The following is a 24,180-nucleotide window of genomic DNA, read 5'->3' as shown; positions in this document are numbered from 1 at the left end:
GGAGCGACTAAACACCAACCACACCAATTCAAATACGATCACTGTACTGTTTTATTCAGCAGCAACAGCCTGATAATGAATTCACTGCACAAGTAGGAGACACAACAACATGCTGAGAAAAGTGTTCGATGTTATTACCGCTGCCAAGACGTTTTCGTTTCTGCCATTGTTTGTCGTCTGTGAGCTGCATAACTTAAAAACAGCTCATTTTAATGACATTTTCTGGGGATGTAGGTTATGACCAGAGGAGTAAACTATTCGATTTTGGGGTTGATCCAGATATGGATGATTTTTTGAGTGTATTTGATAGTGTGGGAGACAGAGCAGCCTTGGCAGAGTTTTGTACAATCTGAGTGCTTTCTCTCGTTAGACATAGAGTAGCCCTTGAATGACACAGCGAAAAGAAAATCAAGAAAAGGGATCATTGGAGTGTTGCCTTGTGAAAAGGTCAGACGAGTGTCGGCAGGATGACAAACCAAAGAAAGGGGAGAGGTGAGATTCAGTTTGGCTTTGACATGAAGGTGAAGTGGCACATGCTGCATTAATGCACACAAACATTGTTCATTCACTGGTAAGACATTCCTACACCAGTTTTTGCAGTGATAAGATTTCATTCCTGAATTCTGAGGTCATTGTTTCTGCAGCTGGCAATGCATGACAATGTTGCTAACACACGTTGGTCATAATTTGCTTTACATTTCAAGTTAATATTCTTGTGTACAGTTTTATGTTCTAATCTACTTCACTTCTGTCTACTCTTCATCCTTTTTTAAATTTGAAGAGTACAACTACAGAATCACAAAAGACCAGGGGTAGGATAAAAATTAAAAGAAGCCCCAAAAACATGTTTAACATATTGCCTGTCTCTTCTTTACAGCTACAATCTGAATATTTTGATATTATAGATACTGTATTCAATGTGGCTGGAAATGAAATGTCTATTTTTTTTCCAAAGCGTGTTAGCATTTGAATAATGTGCTTCAGAAGTATAGTGTTTCGCAGGTTGACTGAACACTTTAAATACTGAATGATTACATTAAATTTACTGTACATAGAGAATCTGAGTCTGGTTCTGCCAGAAATATTTTCCTGTTAAAAGTGCTTGTGTTTCTCCTCTCTCTATAACATTGTAAGGTCTCTGCCTTACTATGTGAAGGGCTATGTTGTGATTTGGCACTATTCAAATAGATCAAATGTATTATTTATCAAAGCTATTCCTTAACATGGAAGGAGCCTAATCACCAAGCAGTGGAACATAAACTGTTAATGAACATCTATAAATGCAAATCAATTGAGAAATGAAAACCAGATGGAAAGAGGAAGTCTTGTGATCGCTCTCCTCCTCCTCCTCCACATCTCAGTCATATCATGTTTGCAGATGCTAAAAACAAGGTCATTCAAGAGGTAGAAATGGATCCTGCGTATGTGTGTGTGTGTGTGTAAAAGAGAGAGAGAGAGAGAGAGAGAGATAGCGCCTCATGAGCTGGTACGCATTCATTATCTTGATCAAGGACATTTAACAAGGATGGACTTGTCTTTCCTTCAAACACCCACACACTCTCAACAGGCTGCTATTAAATTCATTCATTCAGAAGAGTTCACACACACACTGACCGTAGGTGTGAATGTGAGAGTGAATGGTTGTTCCTCTCTGTGTGTTCGCGCTGCGATGGTCCATGGTGAACCCCATGTTTAACCCTGTGTCAGCTGCATTTGGCTCCAGTGGCTCCTGCGACCTGCATTTGGAGGATAAAGCCATAGAAAACGGATGAATACATTCATATGAAATGAATTTACAGTAACGTTGGCAGCACTACTTCCTCTGGCAGGTGCTCTCAAAGCGGTGCTGCAGAAGTAGAGGACGTGTACACGCAGCTCAAACATTTTTTTTTTTGTCAGCTGCTATTTTGTCTGTGCACTTTACATTCTGGATGTCACGTCACACCATTTATGTAGCTGACACAACAACTGCCATCTGGCCCACACGCTGTGGTAGAAACACAAGCCACAGGCTTTACCATTCCGAACCACACCATGGCGAGCTGTGCTGCACTGTAGCATGGCACCCAACAGAGAGGTTGTGGAAAAAAGTGAAAGGATAATAATTGGTTATTTTTGCAAAAGTGAGCTTAGTGCAAAGAGTCTATTCTGAACCTCAGTGCTGTTGAGGGAGTTCGGTGATAAGGAAAGGACTATTAACAAGTTAACTACCCAAAGATCATCTAAACTTTCAGTAGACAAGACTAATCATTAAAAGAAAGAACAGGCATACAAGAGGTTTCTTGAAATCTGATCAACATCTACACATTTCTACGTCTTCCTTTCCTTTTTTGTCTCAGTCGGAGAGCAGATGCACACATTTACATTTCTTGTATCATAGGTTTGTGTTTGCATACGTGTGTGTGGTCAGTAAAAACAGGAAGTTGGCCCTCTGTGTTGACACAATCCTGCACTGGTGATTGGCCATTTGAGATAAATAAACAAACACAAGAGTGACCCACTCAACCCACAAGCAGCAGAGTCCCTCCACAAGACTAAAAATAAGGAATGGGCCATTAAACCCAAACAGGAACACCTGCAGCTTATGCCTCAGTCCAGCCTGTGGTCATGACAACCAATTGCACTGCATGCAAACAGTTTACAGTAGGATGAGGATGGGTGGGAGATATTTTACAGATGCCAGAGAGTTTGAGCACAGATAGTGGACGAGCTGCAGCTGAACTAAGACACTAACTATAAAATTAGAAGGACAGTGGAGGTTGACATAAAGTCAAAGGGAGAGGGGAATGTTGGGAGAGGGAATCACCAGGACTGAATGTTAAAAAAAAACACGAAACATATTTTAAAGACAGGGAGAGGAAGCGAGAGTCAGTCTGGGATGTAGTTTGAGTAGGAGTTGGTTTCACATTCAGCTGGTGACTGTGCAGCACCAAGGCCACAAGACTGACTGTAGCCACGCACGTGTATATGAACGGCATTTGTCCCATGCACTGTATGTGGCTAATGATAATACACACTCTTGTCCTGTACTAATGGAGAAATAAAATAATTAGAAGAAGGAAGCTGTGTCCTTACCCAGCAGCAGTCTAAAGACTGAGCCAGCAAATGTGACTAGAATAAGAATGACAATGAATTGGCAAAATCTTTTAGGTGGTGGTGTGTACCTTTAAATGTGACATTTCTCAAAATCATAGCCTGTTCTAAATCAAGTACAAGTTAAGGTGAGTTTGTTAATATTTAACAAAATGTGAATCTGTTGATTTTGCATCAAAGTTAAATCTGTTAGACCTCTAAACTGCTGCATGTGATATGTAAACAATTATACACCTGAGAGCTCTGATACCCGGAGAAAACCCTCACGCACACGAGGAGAACATTCAAACTCCCCACCTAAAGGCCCCCAGTCAAACAGGGATCCAAACCTGTGACCTTCTTGCTGTGAGGCAACAATGCTAGCCACTGAACCACCATGTGACCCTGTGTGTTAGCTGTTCAAAAGGTTAAAAAAATAATCTTCTAATCCTGCTCCTCTGACAAGCAGCACAATACAACGCAGACGATTCTGTGTCTGTGGCTTGACCTGGTGGGACACGACGAGCTTTAAGGGCCAACACTGTTAGCGGGCTCCTCTGGGAGGTTAAAATGCCCCTCTAACAGCTGCAGCACCTGCTCATATTTCTCTTTGAGACAGCGTGATAAAACACAAGTCTTCTTTCATACGTAAAAAGAAAACATGGCCTCACAATTCATCAGATGGCGGCAAGATTCTCTCCATTGGCCAGTTTCATTTCATTTGCACATATAAAACTGAACGGAAACACAAAAGAGGGGCAAAATAATAAATCGCATAACAGTTTCACCACTTTAACCCTTAGTGCTTGCACGGCACAGATCAGCGCTGCAGGTGCAGCCTTGGTAAATTGCAGCAGGAATAACACACAACTACATATATGGACATCCTGGGTGAGTGTGTTTATACTGTAGGTCACATCTTCAGGCTTCACCATACGCATTTTTTCGTCTTCTCATGGATTGTTGAGTCAAAGTTATGATTCATTTTGAAAAAAAAAAAACGAGAGTAGTGATAATTGTGCAGAAGCCGCTCTTAGATCGCTTTTTGTTCATAAAAACGAGCCAAGTGAACCACATTTTAAGAATGTTGAGCACTTCTTGCTCAGGTGCATTTATATAGTTGGTGAAAATGAAAAAAAATTCATCAGATTACCTATAGGTTATGTTGGGGAAAAAAGGATGTAAGACACTCTATATTGCACATTCTTATAGCCGCTACATTTTATATAAATATATATAATATATAATTTTATATATTATATATACATTTTAATATAGTAATGGAAAAAAACAGCCCTAATGCTCTGTGTTCAACGGGTTAAGGGAGTGGAAAAGTTGGCACCCCAATAAAAGATGAATACATAAGCGAAATACTTTCTACTTCTATATGTATATACACATATATATGTATAAATATATATAAGTAGAGAGCAAATATTAGTGCATTAATCGATTAAAGCAGCGACGAAAACAGCACCACAGCTCAGTAGCTGCTGGCACTCTTGTCCTTCTTCTGTGGTGACCTGCAATTTGCCACCCACTACTTACTTTGGTGAACTAACTCCTAATAGCAGTAGACAATTTCACATTTTCTAAAAGAAAATCTTCTTTACTTTTTAACGAAGAGCAGGTCATAGAGATGCAAGAGCATATGTTTGTTCTATGAAGAAGAAGAGAGTGTGAGTGTGAGTGTGTGTGTGTGAGTGTGTGTGTGCTTCCCATGAATTGCATACTGTACATACTATGTGTGTGAGTGCTATTTTAATGCAACGGCACACTGTGTCTTAGTGTGTCATATCCAGATGGTCTAGGGTCAGAGCAGGCCTTGCGTCTTTCCCTCTCTAGTCCAGATGTGGCCAGATGTGGCCAGGTGTGGCCAGCAATGTTTCACCATGGTGTCCAGACTCTCCTTAGATCGCAAAACAGGTCACAGGGTCAGACACATTTTTCACTTCTGTCTGAAAGTGAAAGAGAGAAAAAAATAAGTAACCAGTAAATCCAGTAAATTCAAATGTCTTGTTGATAGTTTGTGCTAAAGTGAATGAACGTCTCTGGCTTGAATAAAGCAATCGAGTGATTCATCCCTCTGTTACTATGTTTGGCAGGAAGTGGCCGTCTGTCCAGACAGGACAGCTGTGTCCATTGATATCTTCATCAAGGAGAACAGGGTCAAGCTTCAGGACAGAGATCTGGCAATTTTACAGCAGGAATGGAGCCTTGCATTCTCCAGCAGATGGAGGAGAGACTGAGACTTAGAAAGAAGAGTCAAGGAGTTGATTTTATATAAAGATTTCATGAGAGAAATGAAGTAAGTGTTTGGTTCTTGTTGGTTTGGGGGACTTGTGTTTTGGGAGCATCACAGAGCTGAGAACGGGAAGAAGGAAGATGTGCTCCACTTGTTATCTTGGCTCTCTGTTTACTCAGATTCCTGCTCACAGATAGTATCAGCAAATAATCTTTAGCCAAGTCGACGTGCTGTGGACCAAGCCGTAGCTGACCTTTTGCCTCTATGAACACACACGCACACACTGTACACTACATTCAGATTATAAATACTGAGCATTAGCGTGGGCCGGCTCTCGGTAAGTTCACCGTCCTCATCTGTTGAATATAAACACCATGTTTACATTTTGTTTTCATTCCCTCAGAAACAATTTGTTGCCATTATATATACAGACAACAACAGTTACTGTAATCATTATATGCTAACTAGTCTGGAATGTGAAGAAGAGGTGGAATTAAAGGGAGAGTTCAGGGTTTTTTTTTTGTTGTACATGTGGTTTTATGACCACATGTACAACAAAAGTAAGTCTGAAAACAGGTTTTATACACTTTTCAAAAAGGTTCACCTCAAAACTTTTACACCTGCTTGAGTCTAACATATCTTAAGACAATGTCCAGTTCTTTACATCACCATTGCACAGCCAGATGGGTGTTGTCACGGGGTGTATGTGTGTGTTGTCACCTCCTCAGGACCTTTGCTCAGTACACTGATTGTCCTCATGGCAATTAAAGCCTGGTCCTAATGGCAGAACCTCAGACTCAAACCTCAGCCGACGTTGTCCAACCACAGACCAGATATCAACGTCGGAGGTTTTCCTCTTTAAAAAGTGACACAAAAAAGAAGGACATTATCCACCAGGGGCAACTGAAATGATACCAGTGTTACATCCCACTTCCTGTCAGCCATTTTAGTTTGTTTAGTAGTTTCCCCTCCATGGGTTCTCACTTGCTTTGATGACCTGATGATTAACAGCTTTGTGTTTTTCTCCTCTAGTAGTAAAACTTCTGGCACTGTCTTTGGAGTACAAGGACGCACTTGGAGGTTGTGGGTTCAATTCCCAGCCTCACTAGTCTACATGCCAATGTGTGATAGGAAATGTGCTGCACCGAAATGTTCTGCGTGAATGGCAAAACTGTAGTGTAGCAGCTTAGAGTGGTCATCAAGACTAGAAACGTGCTATATAAATATTTACCATTTATGTGCTTTCTTGCATTGAGTATCAGTAATCAGTATCAGTATCATGTGTGTGACCTCTGCTTTTGAGTTTTTTAGAACTCCCATTCTCATGGACTTGTGTTTTGACTTTCATTTTGCAACCAAAACATTTTTAAAAAAAATTTCCATAATGTGGAAAATTGTCTTCAGTTCCACATAGAAACACAAGCAACTCCTCTTTTCATTAACTTGGTATATTGTTATAACTAACTACTCTTACAATGTAACCGTTTTACTGTATTTTCCCTCAAGCACCTGCTCTCTTTACCCGCCATATCCCTCTTTCACATTCCACCTCTCCCTCTATTTCTTTATTCCTCTCTTTGTGCGACAGAGTGATATGACAGCAGAGAGCAGACAATGTCGGGTTACCCTGGTAATTTGGGAAGGAGGACGGAAGTATCCTGGGCGGGCAGCATCCCTCCTCCCCATGCGGTGCAAGTCCCACTGATGATTCACCAGCCCAAGCAATGAAGGTTGGTGACCCCAATTTGAGTAAGGCAGGAGGAGGAGGAGCAGGACAAGAAGGCAGATGAAGAAGGGGGATAATAAGGAGGAGGGGATGGCGATGCCTACGTCAGTGGTACTTGCTAATAGGCAGATGTCCTTGTCCCTGACACAAGTAAATCATGCCTCTTGAGGGAAAGAATAAAAGAAAGAGGGGAAAGGAAGGAGGTAAACAAGTAAGGCAGAGATTGAAAATGCCATCTGGAGGAGTTGGGCTGGACGTGAGTGCGTGTCTAAGTGAAATTACAAGCATTTAGTTCAGCCTCTGAGCCCACAGTAGAAATTATTTTTTGATGAAGAAAGAAAACACAAACGAGGGAAGCCAGTGAAGGTGCAATGGCTCGGATTAAGTCTAAAACTGTTTAGTGGGCTGAGTTTTATTTAAAACCCAAGGGGATAGACTGATGACGTGCAGAGATGAAGGAGTGTTTTACACCAACCGACCGAGGCAGGTGGCTACACCTGTCTGAGTCTAGATCTGCTCGACGTTTCCTTCTGTTAAAAAGTGTTTTTTTCCTCTCCACTGATGATGCTACGTGAAGTGCCTTGAGATAATGTCTGTGGTGATTTGGTGCTATACAAATAAATGTATTTGATGAAATAAGATAGAAAGGGAAGCAGAGTTCGAGGTTTAGGATGACAATGGGCAGCCATTACCAAAGACTGGGTCAAGGCCCAAATAAATATGCTAAAAAAAATCCCAGAAAATCCCAAAATAAAGTATTTTGATCAGAATTTAATTGATTGAAATTAGACAACATTATCTTGATAACTCGTGCAATTGAGTTCAGCTTTATCACTCCTGCAATTTAGGCTAGGGCAAGTGAATAATAACCACTGACAGTCAAAACTGACAAAAATGTCATGTTTTTCTTTAAAAATAAATCAATACCCTATTATGCACTGCTGACTTAACCTTGCTTTGTATTCTATAAAATCTTCCCATGTTTTGTTTAATATAGAAATGCTGTCAGAATAAAATGTTGTATATTAGAAGTTTAAAGAAGTAAACGATGAAGATATTCATGTAAATGACACGTTGCCTAAAAGTGAGTACACCAGTTCAGCAAATGCACTTAGATGAATTCCACCTGGTGTTCATCAGTGTGTTCGTCCTTGTGGGAATCATTGCTCTGTCCCACGGTCTCAGCTCATGACCACAGGAAGATACACTTTCTCAAGTATGTGATCTTCTTCCTGATTAAATACCAGATGACCACCCCGTCCGTCAGTGCAGCTTCCCTACATCAAACGCCCTCAACCAACCGCCTTCACAAACACATTAAACACATACACTATCTTAATAGGCAACGTAGTCATTTAAGATGTTCTGGTCACTGTGGTTGCCCTTACAAATGCAGACAATAATAATTGTATGATACATTTTGAGAGCGGGGACTGATGCAGGATTGGCTGCAACAGGAAAATCACCTCAAATGGAAACTGCTTTAGTGGCAGGTACTGACTGGTTTGAGGATTGAGGGAGGAAGTGATTTTAACTTTGAAAAACTCACAAACAACTCAGCAAAATGTCAGCACTGCCACCTGGTCGGGATGATTGAGCTCAGATGGGGCATCTGTCCAGTCAGCGCTGGTATCGGAGGGTCCTCAGCATCACAGACTAATTAGCAGCATCTTCCTGTGTTTACTCCTGTGGGAAAGGGAGGGGACCATAGTTGAGTCTGCACACTCAAAGATAAATGAAGATAACTTTAATCTTTCTCAAATTAGCGCTTCTGTTTGCCTCCCACCTCTTCATATGGCTTCCTGTCTAGACTGGAGTTGTGCATATGCGTATACTCTTTCCCATGTGATGCTGCAATAACATCCTAATCACACACACACAGTCAAACACACGCATATGTTTGCGCAGCATTCATAGTAAGGACTCTAACCTAAACCCTATTCTGTCCCTAATCCTTAAGCCTCAGAACGTAAACGCGAGCCAAAATGTCCTCACTCCCATATGGTTTATATAGGTTCAGGGGCCACATACAGCACAATTAGATCTCAAGTGGGCCGGACCAGTCAAATAGCATAATAACTTATGAACAACAAGCACTCCAAATGTTTCCCTTTGTTTGAAGGGAGTATGAAGTATCTTTTCACAAAAAATAAGCACAATTTCAACAGTAATATGCCTAAGTTAACCACTTACAAAGGCACAGAACATTTAGGTATCTGGAACTGTAAAATATAACATTTCACAAATTCACCCTAGGGGCCGGATTGGACCCACTGGTGGGCCGGTTCTGGCCCACTGGCCATATGTTTGACACCAATGGTTTAAATAGAGTAGCCTTCTAACTCCACAGGTCATAATTATGGATAGTGTATTAGAAGGGGGCGGAGTCTTCCGGTTTGTCAGGAGAACCTAATCAGGAAGTAAGAATATATATGAATAGGCACCAGGGGCATCTAGAAAAAATAATCCAAAATAACTTGAATGGACTTGATTTATACTGTGAGGAGACATTTTCCTGAAGAGCCAAGGTGGTCTCAGTCACTGCATGTCACATGTGAGTGGACACCAGTGTGATTGACAACTGGTATTGTCCAGTAAGTGCAAAATGGGAGTTAGTGCAGTGCTTATAAAGCCACTATGTATAAGTAATCAAGCTGAATATAACGTACAAATTATATAATATTAACTCTTATCATATACATAAAATGTAATGTTCCATGGCCTGAGGGTTTGTTTATGCTCAGTGGGGTCCAGCTGGCATGTTCCTCAGCTGGATTCCGTATCTTGTCCAGCCACTTGAGTCAGGGAAGCGAGGCTGCCACACAAGCGCCTGACCCTCACAATCGCTGGACCTCCTCCAAACCCTGCAACTCTAAGTGGCAACACAAACAGTCCTGAAGACTGGTGGTGAGTCAGCCATTCCTCTCATGTCTGGCTGTCTGGCCTCTGCTTGTGAATATCAACATATGTCTTCATACACGGAGAAATGTATTCAACAGTGACTATATTGCACGCACTGATGTATGTGGGGTTTGTTCTTGTTCTATAAAGAGACAAAAAAAAAAACATAATAACTGAACTTAAGACTCAAAATCAAAACATTCCACAATGATTATTCCCTACATTGAATCTTCAGAACATGATGTTGTTGTGATCATATGAGCATCACAAATGACTGGTTGTATAAAATGGTGTTCAATTCTCTTTCCATTTTGACCTGTGACCTCTGTGACCTTGACACAAGGACAATTTTATGTCATGTTACCTTATGTTATATTATGTCATATTACCTCATGTTACATTACCTCACGTTATGTCATGTCATTGCAGGTACTGCATATACGGATATTTTACAGGTCTGGTCAAAACACAAATCAAATACACAGTAAAATATTTTATAGGATTATTAGAAAACGATACTATACACCAGGGGTGTCAACTCAAATTACCTGGGGGCCAATGAGCATCTAGTCTGGTCAAGAGGGGGCCGGTCTAGAGAAAAAAAGGGGAGGAAAATAATGGCCGTTTATAAAACAATTTTTTTATAAAGCAAAACATTATAACACAATATTCCATCATGATGTTGCAATGAAGATATTCATGATGATATTTAATTGAATTTCAAAGTAAACGTGCTTGTTTTGATATGGAATGAGACCTATTAATATCAAAAACAGAGAAATAAATCTAAAAATCAATGTTTGATGCAATACATTGAATAATGTGACAATTCCAATGGGAAAAATGTTATTATTTCCATTGAAAAAATTGCTAGAAATCATATTTAGTATTATATGCTGTCTGACATTTTGTCGCTGTGTTTAAAGGACGAGGAGGTCATGGCCAATGTTTTAATCATAACATAATAGTAAGTGGTAGGCCACATGTAATGAATTGGAGGGGGCACACAAGGCCCACGGGCCACCAATTTGACCTCTGCTATACACTGATTGATTGCTGGTTATTTGAGTGGATGAATGAACTGCTGTTTATTCAAGGCCTTTTGGGTACAAAAAGGTGGTTTGGTTATGTGTATGTTACATGAGATGGCATTGGTCACACCCACAGTCTCATCTGTGGTGAGGCAACACAAGTGTTTTGTTTAATGGAAGACTGTGGTTTGGCAAAAAAAAAGAAAGAAAAAAAGATGGAGATAATAAATGTGTCTGTGTGTCACTGTGAATGTCTTTTCACAGCATGAAACTGGACCATAATCTACCCCAATCCTTCAGGTGCTATGTACATTAATGTAAAAAAATGACATATACATGTAACCTGATGTCTTCATACAGTTAGAAAAGTATTGTGTATTTCAGTTTAATTGCGTTGAAACATAATCTTCTGAGTCAGAAGACTTCATCCCCTTAGGATCATGAATGTCTACACAAAAATCCAACTGCAATCCATTGATATGAGGTAAACAGTTATATCAACAAACTCCATCATTGTAATTATATCAGCCCGGGCCATTAGAGTCAGCAGAAGCAGAATGGTGGCATGTCTAAAAACAAGATGCAGAAGTCAAAAAAAAAAAAGAAGTAAGTTCCATTAAATCAAAGCTGGGAATAAGCAAAAAAGGTCACATCTAAAAAGTCATTTAAAAGTTTAAAAAACAAGTGAAAGAAAAGCTTCATGTACCTTCTTTTGTTTTTGACGTGTGCTGGATTAACGTAAATGATGCGAATCATCACCATCTCCTTTGAAACGTCCATCATTAAACACACTAAAAATACATGATCATGAGGTCACTGCTCAATTATTTTAGACTCCTGGCACAAGCTTTGGGCAAAAGGGGTGATTGATTGGTTTTGTAAGTTATCAGACACTTGCCAGGAAGTGAGAGGGGGCCACAAACAGGAAGGAGCGGAATGTGCTTCCTGATGGCTCACAGTGTTATACAGGGCAGATTCCTTGGACCATCATAACTGACGCACTGACAGACCAACACACACAAACACAAATTGATACGAAGAGGCAGGAATGTTTTTCCACTGAAATCAGGGAGAAGCAGACGGTCAGGAAAGACAAACAGTGGAGCCAGATAACATTGAGGCGGCGTGTCCTCATGCACCGCAACAGATGAGGGAGCGAGAATCCAGCTCAAAACCCCGAGGACACATAATGCAAACAAAGTATAGCCTGAAACTGAGTAATTAGTACTATAAATTATATTCTTACCACTTCTACTACAAATGGAAAATGTTATTAACATGCGTTTGATTTGATTGATTTTCGTGTGTGATTGATTATAAAAAAAGAAAAGAAAGGGAAACTAGAAGCCCAGTCGACATAGAATCACCTCACATTATTTTAGAGTCCGCACACCTACAGACTGTGTGATGGTCAAGTTTCACCGGGTGGGCGGGAGTGAAGCTCAGATTTTACAGGTGTTCTGTGAGCAGGGAAGCTGACGGCCTCTCCTATAATAAGTTAATGGCACTGCATCATACATGTGCCGAATTGTATGTTCACATACATTTGTACTGGAGAATAACACCAACATTTCAGTGAGTGTTGATGAAAAGTTGTATTACTATGTTGCAGGAGGAATGCAACTATTAGAGGAAAGCACCATTCTAGTGTAATATCCACATCACCAACAATATCTAAATCACAAATGACTTCCTTTGGGCATAACCTACAACACATCCCCCAGAAAATGTCATTAAATTCTGTCCTCACAAACAGACACAGAACATTTCTCTTTGGTAGTGGTAATAACAAAACATTAAGACGTAGTAGGAAGATCCAACTTTAAGCAACCTACTACTGCTGCTGTGGTTTAAATCGGAACTGAAATAAAACTGATTTACATATGAAAGTTAAATATGTATAATTAATTCACGACTCACAGTCATCTAAGTAAGTGCTCGTACATGTACAATCAGAGTCACTACTGTCATAAAGGTAGCGAAGATACACAAGTCTGTGCATCATACTGTATTTGCTCCTGTAGACGTTACGCATCAGAAAGGGGGAGGGGGGGACTGAAGAAGTTTAGGGCTGCTGGTCATCGCATGCCTGTGTATTTATAAAATTAACATTGCTTGTCCTTGAGGGCATCCTGATTGAATCACGCAGGCCTGATGACGTCACGCAAGGTTTTAAGTCATATTTCGGATTAGGAGGGCGGGAGTGTGGGGGGGTGAGGGAGAGCCAGAGAGAGAGAGAGAGAGAGAGAGAGAGAGAGAGAGAGAGAGAGAGAGAGAGAGAGAGAGAGAGAGAGAGAGAGAGAGAGAGAGAGAGAGAGAGGATGAGTCACTGCCTCATTGATGATTGTCTGCACTGAGTGGTCAGATAATTCAGGTACAGAAAGAAACACAGGCACAGCACGACCACCTAATGGCACTCAAATAAAATGACTTATTGGGAACTTGCAAAATACACCTTTTAGGAAGATTAAATAGTATTGATGCTCCCCCCACCCCCCTCCTGCTCCACCTTCCTCTTCTCTCCTCATGCGGCTTGTGCTAAACAAAGATGAATCCCTCTCTTCTGTGTAATATTTCAACAGTGCAGTTAGAACATTATTGTATATGTATTTCTGAGGGCTATTACTTTGATATAGGTTAATATCTCACTCCATAAAGGTGTTGGGTCTGTGAGCTAAAACAACTGAATGCATTTATGCTTTGCCATTTACAGGTTCAGTTACTGCTAAAGTTATGTATGATTTAACAAAATGGGCCGACAGTTGTAAGAACCTGAGGGGTCACAGCTGTCGCTGATGGCATTCTTCACATTTCTTGTTGGAGAGTTGCTCAAAAATAACAATAGAAAAATGATACACATGGCTATTTTCTTCTTACCACTTTATCCTCCACATGAGGGTCGCAGAGAGAGCTGGTGCCAATCCGAGCTGACATAGGGCAAAAGGCGGGGTGCACTCTGGACAGGTCTCCAGTCCATCACAGGGCCACACAGAGACAAACAACCATCAACACTCACACCTTTAGTCAATTTAGAGCGTCCAATTTACCTAATCCCCATATATGCATGTTTTTGGACAGTGGGAGGAAACCGGAGAACCCGGAGAAAACCCGTGCAAACATAGAGAGAACATGCAAACTCCACGCAGAAAGAACCAGTCTAATCCTAGTTCACGTTCCCTATTAGTGGGTTAACAATCCCCAGCCCTTGAATTAACGGCGATTTGAACCAGCAACCCGCCGGTTACAAACTGCTTGAACATGGGCTGCCCACTCGACCAGCAGAAAACAAAGTGTAAAAGGCCCACACATTGTGCCCACGCAAGGAAATGTCCAGTAGTCTGGTGTGTTTAGCAACAGCTATCATGAGTCAAATCATAATCCGTTCAGCCGTATTTTAATTCAGTGACTCCAGTCATGCAGGAAGTACTTTACTAATCTCATTAATTAACTGAATCTAATGATTCAGTACACCAAAAACAACTGCTTTGCTTGTCACTAGTTTGCGTTGTGTATAAAACGACATCATGGCAGTTTCATGCAGCCGTGGTGAGCCCGCTTATGTTGTGGAGGAACTATAGTGATGGAAAAAAAACGTGCCTGATACCAATCCGTGTAGAGTCGAGCCTTGCTGCGTTGTGCTAGAACTGTTTAGTGGAATAGAAACAATAGTTTCAGTTTTGCTTCTCTCCAGTCTTCTGTCCAGGATTTTTCAGGAGTGTCTAAAAATATGACTTGATGTCACACCGGAGCCATAGTTGGCATAATTCCTCTTCAAAAGCTGTAACAATATAAAAGACTTTAAAAAGTTCACAATAGTTCACCCTCAACAAAGGTTTAGTGGCATGGAATAAATGTGCAGGATCACAAAACACAACAGAACCGAGTTCAGCACACTGTGCTCACAGAACAAGCAATAGTTGCTGCCAAACACATTAATAAAAGATGCAATAGGTCAATGCAAGACAACAGGTTTAGTTTGTTTTACTTAAACTTGCAATTTATTTATCAAAATGTCAACCTATCTGAGTGTAATTAGATGGTCATACAGTGACATAGTATCACTGACATGTCTATTAGAGTTCTGACAACTATCTGGGGAAACAGTTTGTGTTTAAATTATAAAAAATTACAACAAAATATGATACATTTGTTTGATAATATTGTTGTGTAATTTATACAACAGTTCAAAGTCTTTGCTGCTCATGTTTTCGGTGTTATTAGAAAACACAGTGTAGTGGCAAACAAAGTGGTATACTTTTATTTTCTTAAACTATTTTAAGTGCAACGTTTCATATGTCAAAGTTTACCAGGGAAAGTAAACATCAGAAAATGAAACACAGAATCAAGAGACTTGGCTGTGGTCCCCATAAACAGAACACCCCTACCTGCTCAAATGTCAGATGCAATACTAGGATACAACATTTCTTGCAACATATTACAAAAACATGACATTTTCAGCTAAATATAATATTTTGTCACTATTTTATGAAAAAATGTCTAATATTTGACTGATCTGTGCATCATTCAATTCCAGTACAAAATAACAGGCCTATCAGGTTTGAAATGTGCCTTAAAACACAGGGATGACGCCCTCTTGTGGTGAAAAGTGGGAGCTCCTGTTACTGTTGGACGCAAGTTTCATCAGTATGATCTTTTGATCAAAGAGGACTGGAAAAAACAAAACAATATACAGCCTCACCCTGCAGCAAATTAATAAAAAAGAAAAAAAAAAGATTGATTTACAATCTCATGGTGTGAAAACAGATCCCAACAAATGTGATTCCTCAGTGACCAAAAAAAGCAAGTAACAAGTAACAAATCCTCGGGTATTCATGCGTCAAACGTTAACGAAATCACATCATGACACCTGATCAGTGCCTCTTTCTGTACACCAATCGGCGTGTGCAAGTCCGACACCTGAAAGTGCAGCATGTCAATGTCAGAAGCTCCAAACGTGGCCTCCACCTTCACCTTCTCATACATGTGAAACTGAACCTTTTTGTTGGTCATGGCAAGCAGACAGTGCAGGAATCTTTCCCTCAGCGTGGTCCGTGCATGCTGCTCTCTCTGCTGCTCCTCTGGGTCGGCCTCTGAGGCGGCAGACATGGAAATGGAGGTGCGACAAAGAGCTATGAAACGGGGTGACTTGGGGTCAAACCCACGGCTGTTGGGGTCTGGACCTTTGGGCAGACGCAGCACAGACACTGGTGCCGCCATGTTGAGTTTTTCTACCAACACCTGTGAAAATAAAATACAATATCATTAATGCTGAACATACAAATGGAAAAAAACTACATCCTCTTAGTATAAAATGTTCATCAAAAATCATTGTGTATTCCATGTACTGTAGGCTTGCACCAAACTCATATTTTGACTGTCAAAATCAAAATTTTGATTGAAACAAGTTCATCTTCATGCTCCGTTTTTTCCATATAGCCCATCAAATGATTTCTGGGTCACAGTGACGGAGATGAAGGGGCCACAAATGTAAAGTTTAAAAAGAATAATATAAGAGCAGTAGTGAACACACAAAAGCCAGGCACAGAAGCACTGGGCAGCATGTATCTGCACCTGGGGAGCAATGGGGATTGGGTGCCTTGCTCAGGGGCACCCCAGCCATTGGCCCGTCCCAGGATGGAATCCGGGGCCCTTCTGGTTACAAACGGCCTTAGGATGAATGACCCATTGCTCAGATTTTATTGCACCTAGATTTAGAAAGAAAGATGATGCAATTTACTTATTTAATTTACTTTTATTTAATTAAGTAAATTGCATGATTCTGTTTTGCATTTCACTACTGATATACGTATAAACATGTTCTGGTTAGAGATAGACACAGGTCAGATTTGTGCTTTGCCATATTAGAAAACCAAGGTTGTGGGGAGTGTGACATGAACATGAGTGCAGCCACATGAAGACAAACACACATGCCTCAAGACTTATATATCAGAACAGATATCAGTGTAATTATGGAATCTCTTGGTACAAATAAAATGTGAGTTATGGAGAGTAACTCCAGGTGGGTTGTACCATCGCTGCAGTCTGAAATGGTTCATGTTCACCGGGTTCTCACTCTGTCATGCAATGCTCATATGTAAACACTGACATTTTAAGTGTACATGGAATTAAGTGTTATCTGCAACACACATAAATATGAACAGGGAATGGGATAAAAACAAATCAGAGATAAATAATAAAGCTCCATGAGGCAGCCATGTATGCTGTGGTGGAGAAAAACTAAAACAAAACATTGCAAAATTTTCAACTGTGACAGGTAAACTCACTGGCACATTTCCTTTTTTTAACCTCACTCTTTCCTCCATTTCCATCATTGTCTCTGCTTTCTTCAGTTACTTTTTGGGCAAGTGATTTAAACATGAGACTCTAAAGTTTACAGTCTGACGCACTGTGGCTCCTGCAAATAAATCAGTAAATCAGTGCTGATCTATTGGGTTTCTTTCTAGGTACAACAATATCTGGAGTTTTGAATCCAAAGGTCTGGGGAGAGTACCAGATTGACTAAAAATTAAATAAAAACTCAAATAATGTATGAAGAAGACCATCTCGGGAACACAAAACGCATCAAACCGTGAAGCTACAGCAGCAGAAGACCACACCAGGTGTCACAAAATGTAGGTCAGCTGACCCAGATATTAAAAAAAATCCAAATCATGTGTCCAACTCTTGTGAAATATCAAATCAATTGTTCATTTTCTGAATTTTGATGGAATTGTGGGTGATTTTATGCTCGGTCACAATTGTGAGCATTGAGATATTATCTGTGTATACTAAATTGTAATAAAAAAAATCATCCCTGCATCACAACAGCTTTTACACATTTAACCCCAGTTACCGGTAACCCCCAGCATTGCCACTTGTATGCTTTATATATTATAAAATGTAATGCATAATGGTGCCATGTCATACTTCTGCTCAAATAATTGTTTGACGGTATAATCTATTCAGTGTATTTGCTGTTCAATCTATGCACTACAGCACAAAATGGATTGCAGAGCCGTTAACTGATTATAAATGAGAAAATTGTTCTCGGTGCATAACATATTCATCGATTAATAGTTTAAAGCAAGTGTGTACATGGTTAAAATAAATCACTCTCCTGGTGTTAACAATAAAGAAATGAACAGGTTTTTTGTAAAACTAATAGACAAGATGTCAATGAAAGAGTGTTTGCTATTACTACGCGTAACTACCGTTCAGAAAATAACTTTGATATAAAATGGAATTACTTTATAACAACCGTAAGATGTGTGTTGTGCTTCGTCCTGGACTCTAATGCAGCTCCTCTCCTCTACCGACTCCAGTTAGCAGCATTAGCATGTAGCCACGTCGTCGCGTCCACGGCGTGGGTTCCACTGTTTTTGTTATTTCCGGTAGACCAGGCACAGTCAAGCGCACTTCTGCCTCCCACCGTTTGGAGTTGGCATTGCATTTACATTACGCATACCGTAGTCCCTTTATCTCCTTTTTCATAACACCAACCCTGATCATACTCCTAACCAGAGGTGAAAACTAATGAATTACATTCACAATTGAGTAGCTTTTTTGTGTACTTACACTTTCTTAAAGTCATTTTTAAAATTTGAGGTGGACAGGTGAATGATTAGGACTGGTCAATGATGAGGAGGACAGGTCAGTGATGAGGAGGACTGGTATTAAATAAAGTCCCTGAATAAGTGAGAAAGTTCAAGAATTTGTCACCCTTGACCCATGTTGGCTGATACATTACTGTGTTTACATATTTTATTTTTTCAGCACTTGAATTTGTAAAGGTTTGCCTTTAATTTAAAACAATTAATGTGAGATCCGTGTCCTCTTGTCCTTTTTTGCACGACAAATGAAAGAACCGTAACCGTGATAAAAAAAAGTAATTAAGTAACTTTTACTAACGATAAGTTGGGTACATTTTTAGACCAGTACTTTTTATCAAAAATAGTGGGTGAGTGAGTAGAATATTTCAGTATTCTTTCCACCTCTGCTTCCACCTTGGCTCACACTGAAAATAACATAGCTTCAAACTGTGTTTAAACGCAGGGTATTTAACGTCTTTTAGCACGCACACACTAGGGCCCTTGTTCAGGCTGAGGCCAAGGCAACAATAGTTGGGTGAGCATGTTGGCTAAGACGCCACTTCCTTTCCATTGTGACATTTCTTGTGCCTCTCTGCCTCGTCACATCATGGGCAGCTGTGCTGTTGGTAATTTGATAACTCAACCGCAAGTTGTCCAAGTCAGTCATCATCTAACCGCTTTATCCTCCACCAGAGGGTCACGGGGGGTGCTGTGCCAATCTCAGCTACATCGGGCGATAGGCGGGGTACACCCTGGAAAGTTCGCCAGTCCATCGCAGGGCCACACACAACTAGAGACAAACAAGCATTCACACTCACACTCACTCCTACGGTCAATTTAGAGTGTCCAATTTACCTAATCCCCACATTGCATGTTTTTGGACTGTGGGAGGAAGCCGGAGAGAACCCACACACACGGGGAGAACATGCAAACTCCATGCAGAAAGGCCCTTGTTCCAACCGGGGCTCGAACCCGGGTCTTCTCGCTGCAAGGCGAGAGTGCTAACCACTACACCACCATGTGGCCATCTGCAGGACAGTGTCCAATCCAATTTTATTGCCTCTAAATATGTGCAGTTCTCTTAATGCTTGCAGCGTTCTTCCAAAAATGGATATGCTGTGATTATGGGTTTGTTCAATTACTGCCTTATTACCTCTAAGATTTGGTGGTCTAAATCTATTCTGGATAAAGACGTAGCATTTGCTATCGCTCAGAGTGTCCGAGGTAGGGCGGTGGTGGTCAAATCTTCTTTTGCAACAAAACTGTACTCACTTAATCTGCTTATTATTAGTTAGCAGATATAAATTAGTTTGAAATCTTATATTGTCTTTTACTGTTGTTAGCTGCTATAGGCCTCCTTCTGACACCTTAGCATCCTTAATGCAGCAGTTTTCTGTTATTATAAGTTTATTTTGGATGTGAATTCAGATGTGTTATATTTGTTGTGTTGTGATTAATAATGTTTATGTATTTGGGTTTTGGCAGTTTGTTTGTTTGTTTGTGTTACTTTTCCCAGTATCATATTTGTGGGCCAACACATGCGGCCGTGGTAAGCCCCATCCTGTTATAATTGTCCACTGGTTGTGCTGTTGGAAGCATTTTTATTGTGGAACGTTAACATATGTTTAATTAATTAAAATAAACTATTTTTGCAAAATACTGTGTAACCTACTCTCTGTCCTGGGGGCAAAATTCACCCAGGTGGTGTTGTTGCTGGTCTCCTCCCCTTGGTCCAGCCCATAGTGCAAATCTTTTGTGCACAATGTGTGTGCCTGCACAAATATTGTGTTGGATGTTAGTTCCCTGAACCATATACAGATGGCAGTGGCTCAATCCAAGTGTTTCCAGGGTGTGTGTGATCACTGAGTAGTTGCTGGCTTTCTTCCATTCTTCTGCTGGCTTAAATGTCAAGGTTAGGGAGTGATGACACACTGACACACTGGGCTGCCTTCACCATCCTATGCAGGTCCTTGCACTCAGCTGCTGTGCAGCTGGCATACCAAGGAGTTATGCAGTTGGTTACAATGTTCTCAATGACAGATCTGTAAAAGTTGAGCATCAGTGTTTGTGGGAGCTGGGCCTTTTTTAGCTTCCTAAAGAAATAGAGTCTCTGTTGAGCCCCCATACGAGCTTGTCTGATATGTTGACTCAGAGGAACTTAATGGTCTTCATTAAGATCTTCATCATCATTATAATTACTTAACAATCCTAAAAACATGGGTTAATCTCCAACAGTTAACAGGGAAATCTCTATATTTAACATAGGATTCTGTATTTAGGGACAGCACTGCTGATCGCAAGGGGCGAGCAACCCTGCCGGTGTAGTCTGTGGAGTAGGAGTCTGTGCATATAGGAGACGTCTGATACAGAAATCACTCGTGTTTGTCACTGGGGCTGAATGATTACCTGATTGTGTCACCTGTGCCGAAGAAGACTGTTCGCTTGATGCAGAGAGAGGAGAAGCAGGGTGCTTATATTTCTGTTGACCGCTAAACAGCTTTATATCATCATATCACATATCCGCAAGTCCATCAGCAGAAAATGTATGTGCGAAAGTATGTTTCAGTAAAGAATATAAAATAAGCACCCACGAACTGCAGTTACGGCTTGAAGTTTCCTTTTTGGATTAAGCGTGTCGGACAGAACCCTGTGTTCCCCTCTCAGTGACTAATTTTGGATTTGATGGTCACGGAGAGAGATAGCATAGCGGCCGATCGATGTTAAAGGGGACATATTATGCAAAATCAACTTTTTAACCATTTTAATACTTATATTTGGGACTCTGGATCCCTACCAGTCGCCAAAGTGTGGAAAAAGAATACTCAGTCATGTTTTCGTGGTCCCCCTTAGTGTAAGTATAGGCGATAAAACGCTCAATGTTGAATTCCCTGCGCTTATGACGGCAGCATGCGCATTTCACCGCGAATGTTACCGCCCCACCAGTAAGTTTACTTCACGAGCTCCAACTTAGCTCCACCTTGTCCCTGCGCGAGTGCAGGCGAGGGAGGAAGAGGGTATTATGTCAACGCGAAGGGACAAGTGTGCTGTTGGTGGCTGCACAGTGGAGCACAGTGTTTTACAGAGGATTTTATATATGAAGCTAATGTGCCGGATAAAGTCAGCAAACGTGTGTTCGCACCACATCGCATCAGACTGTGGCCAGCGGTCGCCGTATTTAGTCAGGGGACGTATTTCACCGACGTACAAACACACACATTGTTAAGAAAAGGTCATACAGAGCTCATAACTGACCATTCTGATATTTGTTCAGTACGTCCTCCATGACCGGAGCACAGACTCAGTCTGATACAATCACATAAAGCAGCTGTTTATGCAGCGGTGCTGCACTCTCTGTGCGGTGGTGAGGTCTCCGGAGCACAGTCTCCGGTCTGCTACAGCAACATGCAGTTTATTCAGCTCGCTGTGCGCCGCTGGCGATCAGCGGTGGCGATCCGCAGTGCTGTTTATAAGTGTTTTTAACTGATTTACAGTTCGGCACTGTTCGGCTCGATCCTTATGTAGGACGTCTCTTCCTGTGACGGCACTCTCGCTGTTTTCTGCGCACGCTGACATGTTGATATTGTCAGAGAACTAGTGGAGGGAGGGGGAGACGAATAGAGCTGTAAAGCGCTGTAAAGAGGACAAATCAGAAACCCCCTGGAAGAAGTGGGTGTGTGTTTGCCTGTGTCTCATTTGCATATAAAGGGACCATGCACGAAAACCGAGAGTTCTGAAAGGGGCGGGTTTAGCAGGGTTATTGAACTGCTATGATTCTTCATCCTTATGGTATTTTGACCAAAGCATGTCACTGACATGTTCATTAGGACACCAGGGAACTATTTTAATGGGGGAAATGGGGTATAATATGTCTCCTTTAAGGCACTCGCATGCGGCACACACACATCAGTGCACACGAACACGAGAGCGAGAGGAGCGCAATTGGATTTTACCCTGCAGCCTGCATGTGAAGGTGTGTCTGACATTCAGTGTCAAAGGGTGTGTCTGACCCTGACTGTGGTGTCTCACGGTCTTCCACCGCGGTGAAATCAGTTTCAGGTTGGATATTCAACGGACATTCGCTCCAGATCCAACGACACCACTCTCCCTCTCCACCCCGAGATAGGTGCACGATCACGGCTTGTTCAAAGTCCGACCCATCGCTCTTGACTTTCGTGGTCTTATTTAGGGACCGTCAAAAAATTACTTTTGAAAAGCCAATATTTACATAGAAATTGAGAAAAACATATATACGAGGTACTAAAATGGAATAAAAAGAGGTGTGTCCTGACTAGGTAGGCTAGTGCTATGTTTCTGCACTGATTTGGTGTCTTTAGGTCACATGGCCTGGAAGCTATTGAGCTAAAATGCTAATATTTACATTAAGAAAATTATTAGAAATTTGGAAAGTATTGAATTGGAATAAAAAGAGGTATGTCCTGACAAGGTAGGTTAGTACTATGTTTCTGCACTGATTTGGTGTCTTTGAGACACATGGCCTGGAAGCTATTGAGCTAAAATGCTAATATTTACATTAAAAAAAATTATAACAAAGTTGGGAAGTATTGAATTGGAATAAAAAAAGGTGTGTCCTGACTAGGCAGTCTAGTACTATGTTTCTGCACTAATTTGGTGTCTTTAGGTCACATAGCCTGGAAGCTATTAGGCTAAAATGCTATGTTACATTAGAAAATTATTAAAAATTTGGGAAGTATTTGAATTGGGATAAAAGAGGTGTGTCTGACTAGGTAGGTTAGTGCTATGTTTATGCACTGATTTGAGGTGTCTTTAGGTCACATGCCCTGGAAGCTATTGAGCTAAAATGCTAATATTTACATTAAGTAAATTATTAAAAATTTGGGAAGTATTGAATTGGTATAAAAAGAGGTGTGTCCTGACTAGGTAGGCTAGTGCTATGTTTCTGCACTGATTTGGTGTCTTTAGGTCACATGGCCTGGAAGCTATTGAGCTAAAATGCTAATATTTACATTAAGAAAATTATAAAAAAATTGGGAAGTATTGAATTGGGATAAAAAGAGGTGTGTCCTGACTAGGTAGGTTAGTACTATGTTTCTGCACTGATTTGGTGTCTTTAGGTCACATGGCCTGGAAGCTATTGAGCTAAAATGCTAATATTTACATTAAAAAAATTATAAAAGATTTGGGAAGTATTTAAATGGAATAAAAAGAGGTGTGTCCTGACTAGGTAGTCTAATACTATGTTTCTGCACTGATTTGGTGTCTTTAGGTCACATGGCCTGGAAGCTATTGAGCTAAAATGCTAATATTTACATTAAAAAAATTATAAAATATTTGGGAAGTATTTAAATGGAATAAAAAGAGGTGTGTCCTGACTAGGTAGTCTAGTACTATGTTTCTGCACTGATTTGGTGTCTTTAGGTCACATGGCCTGGAAGCTATTGAGCTAAAATGCTAATATTTACATTAAAGAAATTATAAAAAATGTGGGAAGTATTTAAATGGAATAAAAAGAGGTGTGTCCTGACTAGGCAGGCTAGTACTATGTTTCTGCACTGATTTGGTGTCTTTAGGTCACATGGCCTGGAAGCTATTGAGCTAAAATGCTAATATTTACATTAAAAAAATTATAAAAAATTT

The 24,180-nt window shown here is 40.7% G+C and overlaps 1 protein-coding gene across 4 annotated transcripts; it reads right to left on the bottom strand.

The window, feature by feature from the left end:
* Nucleotides 1–14,950: 14,950 nt before the first annotated feature.
* Nucleotides 14,951–18,335, bottom strand: gemin7 (gem (nuclear organelle) associated protein 7). Of its 4 annotated transcripts, none has more exons than XM_044031480.1 (3): nucleotides 18,223–18,335; nucleotides 16,547–16,680; nucleotides 14,951–16,213 (listed from the first exon to the last, which is right to left on the bottom strand). In XM_044031480.1, exon 3 carries the CDS (start codon nucleotides 16,190–16,192, stop codon nucleotides 15,806–15,808), a length of 387 nt encoding a protein of 128 aa, XP_043887415.1. In that variant the 5' UTR covers nucleotides 16,193–16,213; nucleotides 16,547–16,680; nucleotides 18,223–18,335; the 3' UTR covers nucleotides 14,951–15,805. The 4 variants fall into 4 exon arrangements, with proteins under 4 accessions (XP_043887415.1, XP_043887416.1, XP_043887414.1 ...); XM_044031481.1 differs by having other exon boundaries at nucleotides 18,234–18,335; XM_044031479.1 differs by lacking the exon at nucleotides 16,547–16,680.
* Nucleotides 18,336–24,180: the final 5,845 nt, after the last annotated feature.

The sequence above is a fragment of the Solea senegalensis genome, linkage group LG8 (assembly GCF_019176455.1).
Source record: "Solea senegalensis isolate Sse05_10M linkage group LG8, IFAPA_SoseM_1, whole genome shotgun sequence".
NCBI classification, from domain to species: Eukaryota; Metazoa; Chordata; class Actinopteri; order Pleuronectiformes; family Soleidae; genus Solea; species Solea senegalensis.
This window is presented reverse-complemented; position numbering and strand designations above follow the sequence as displayed.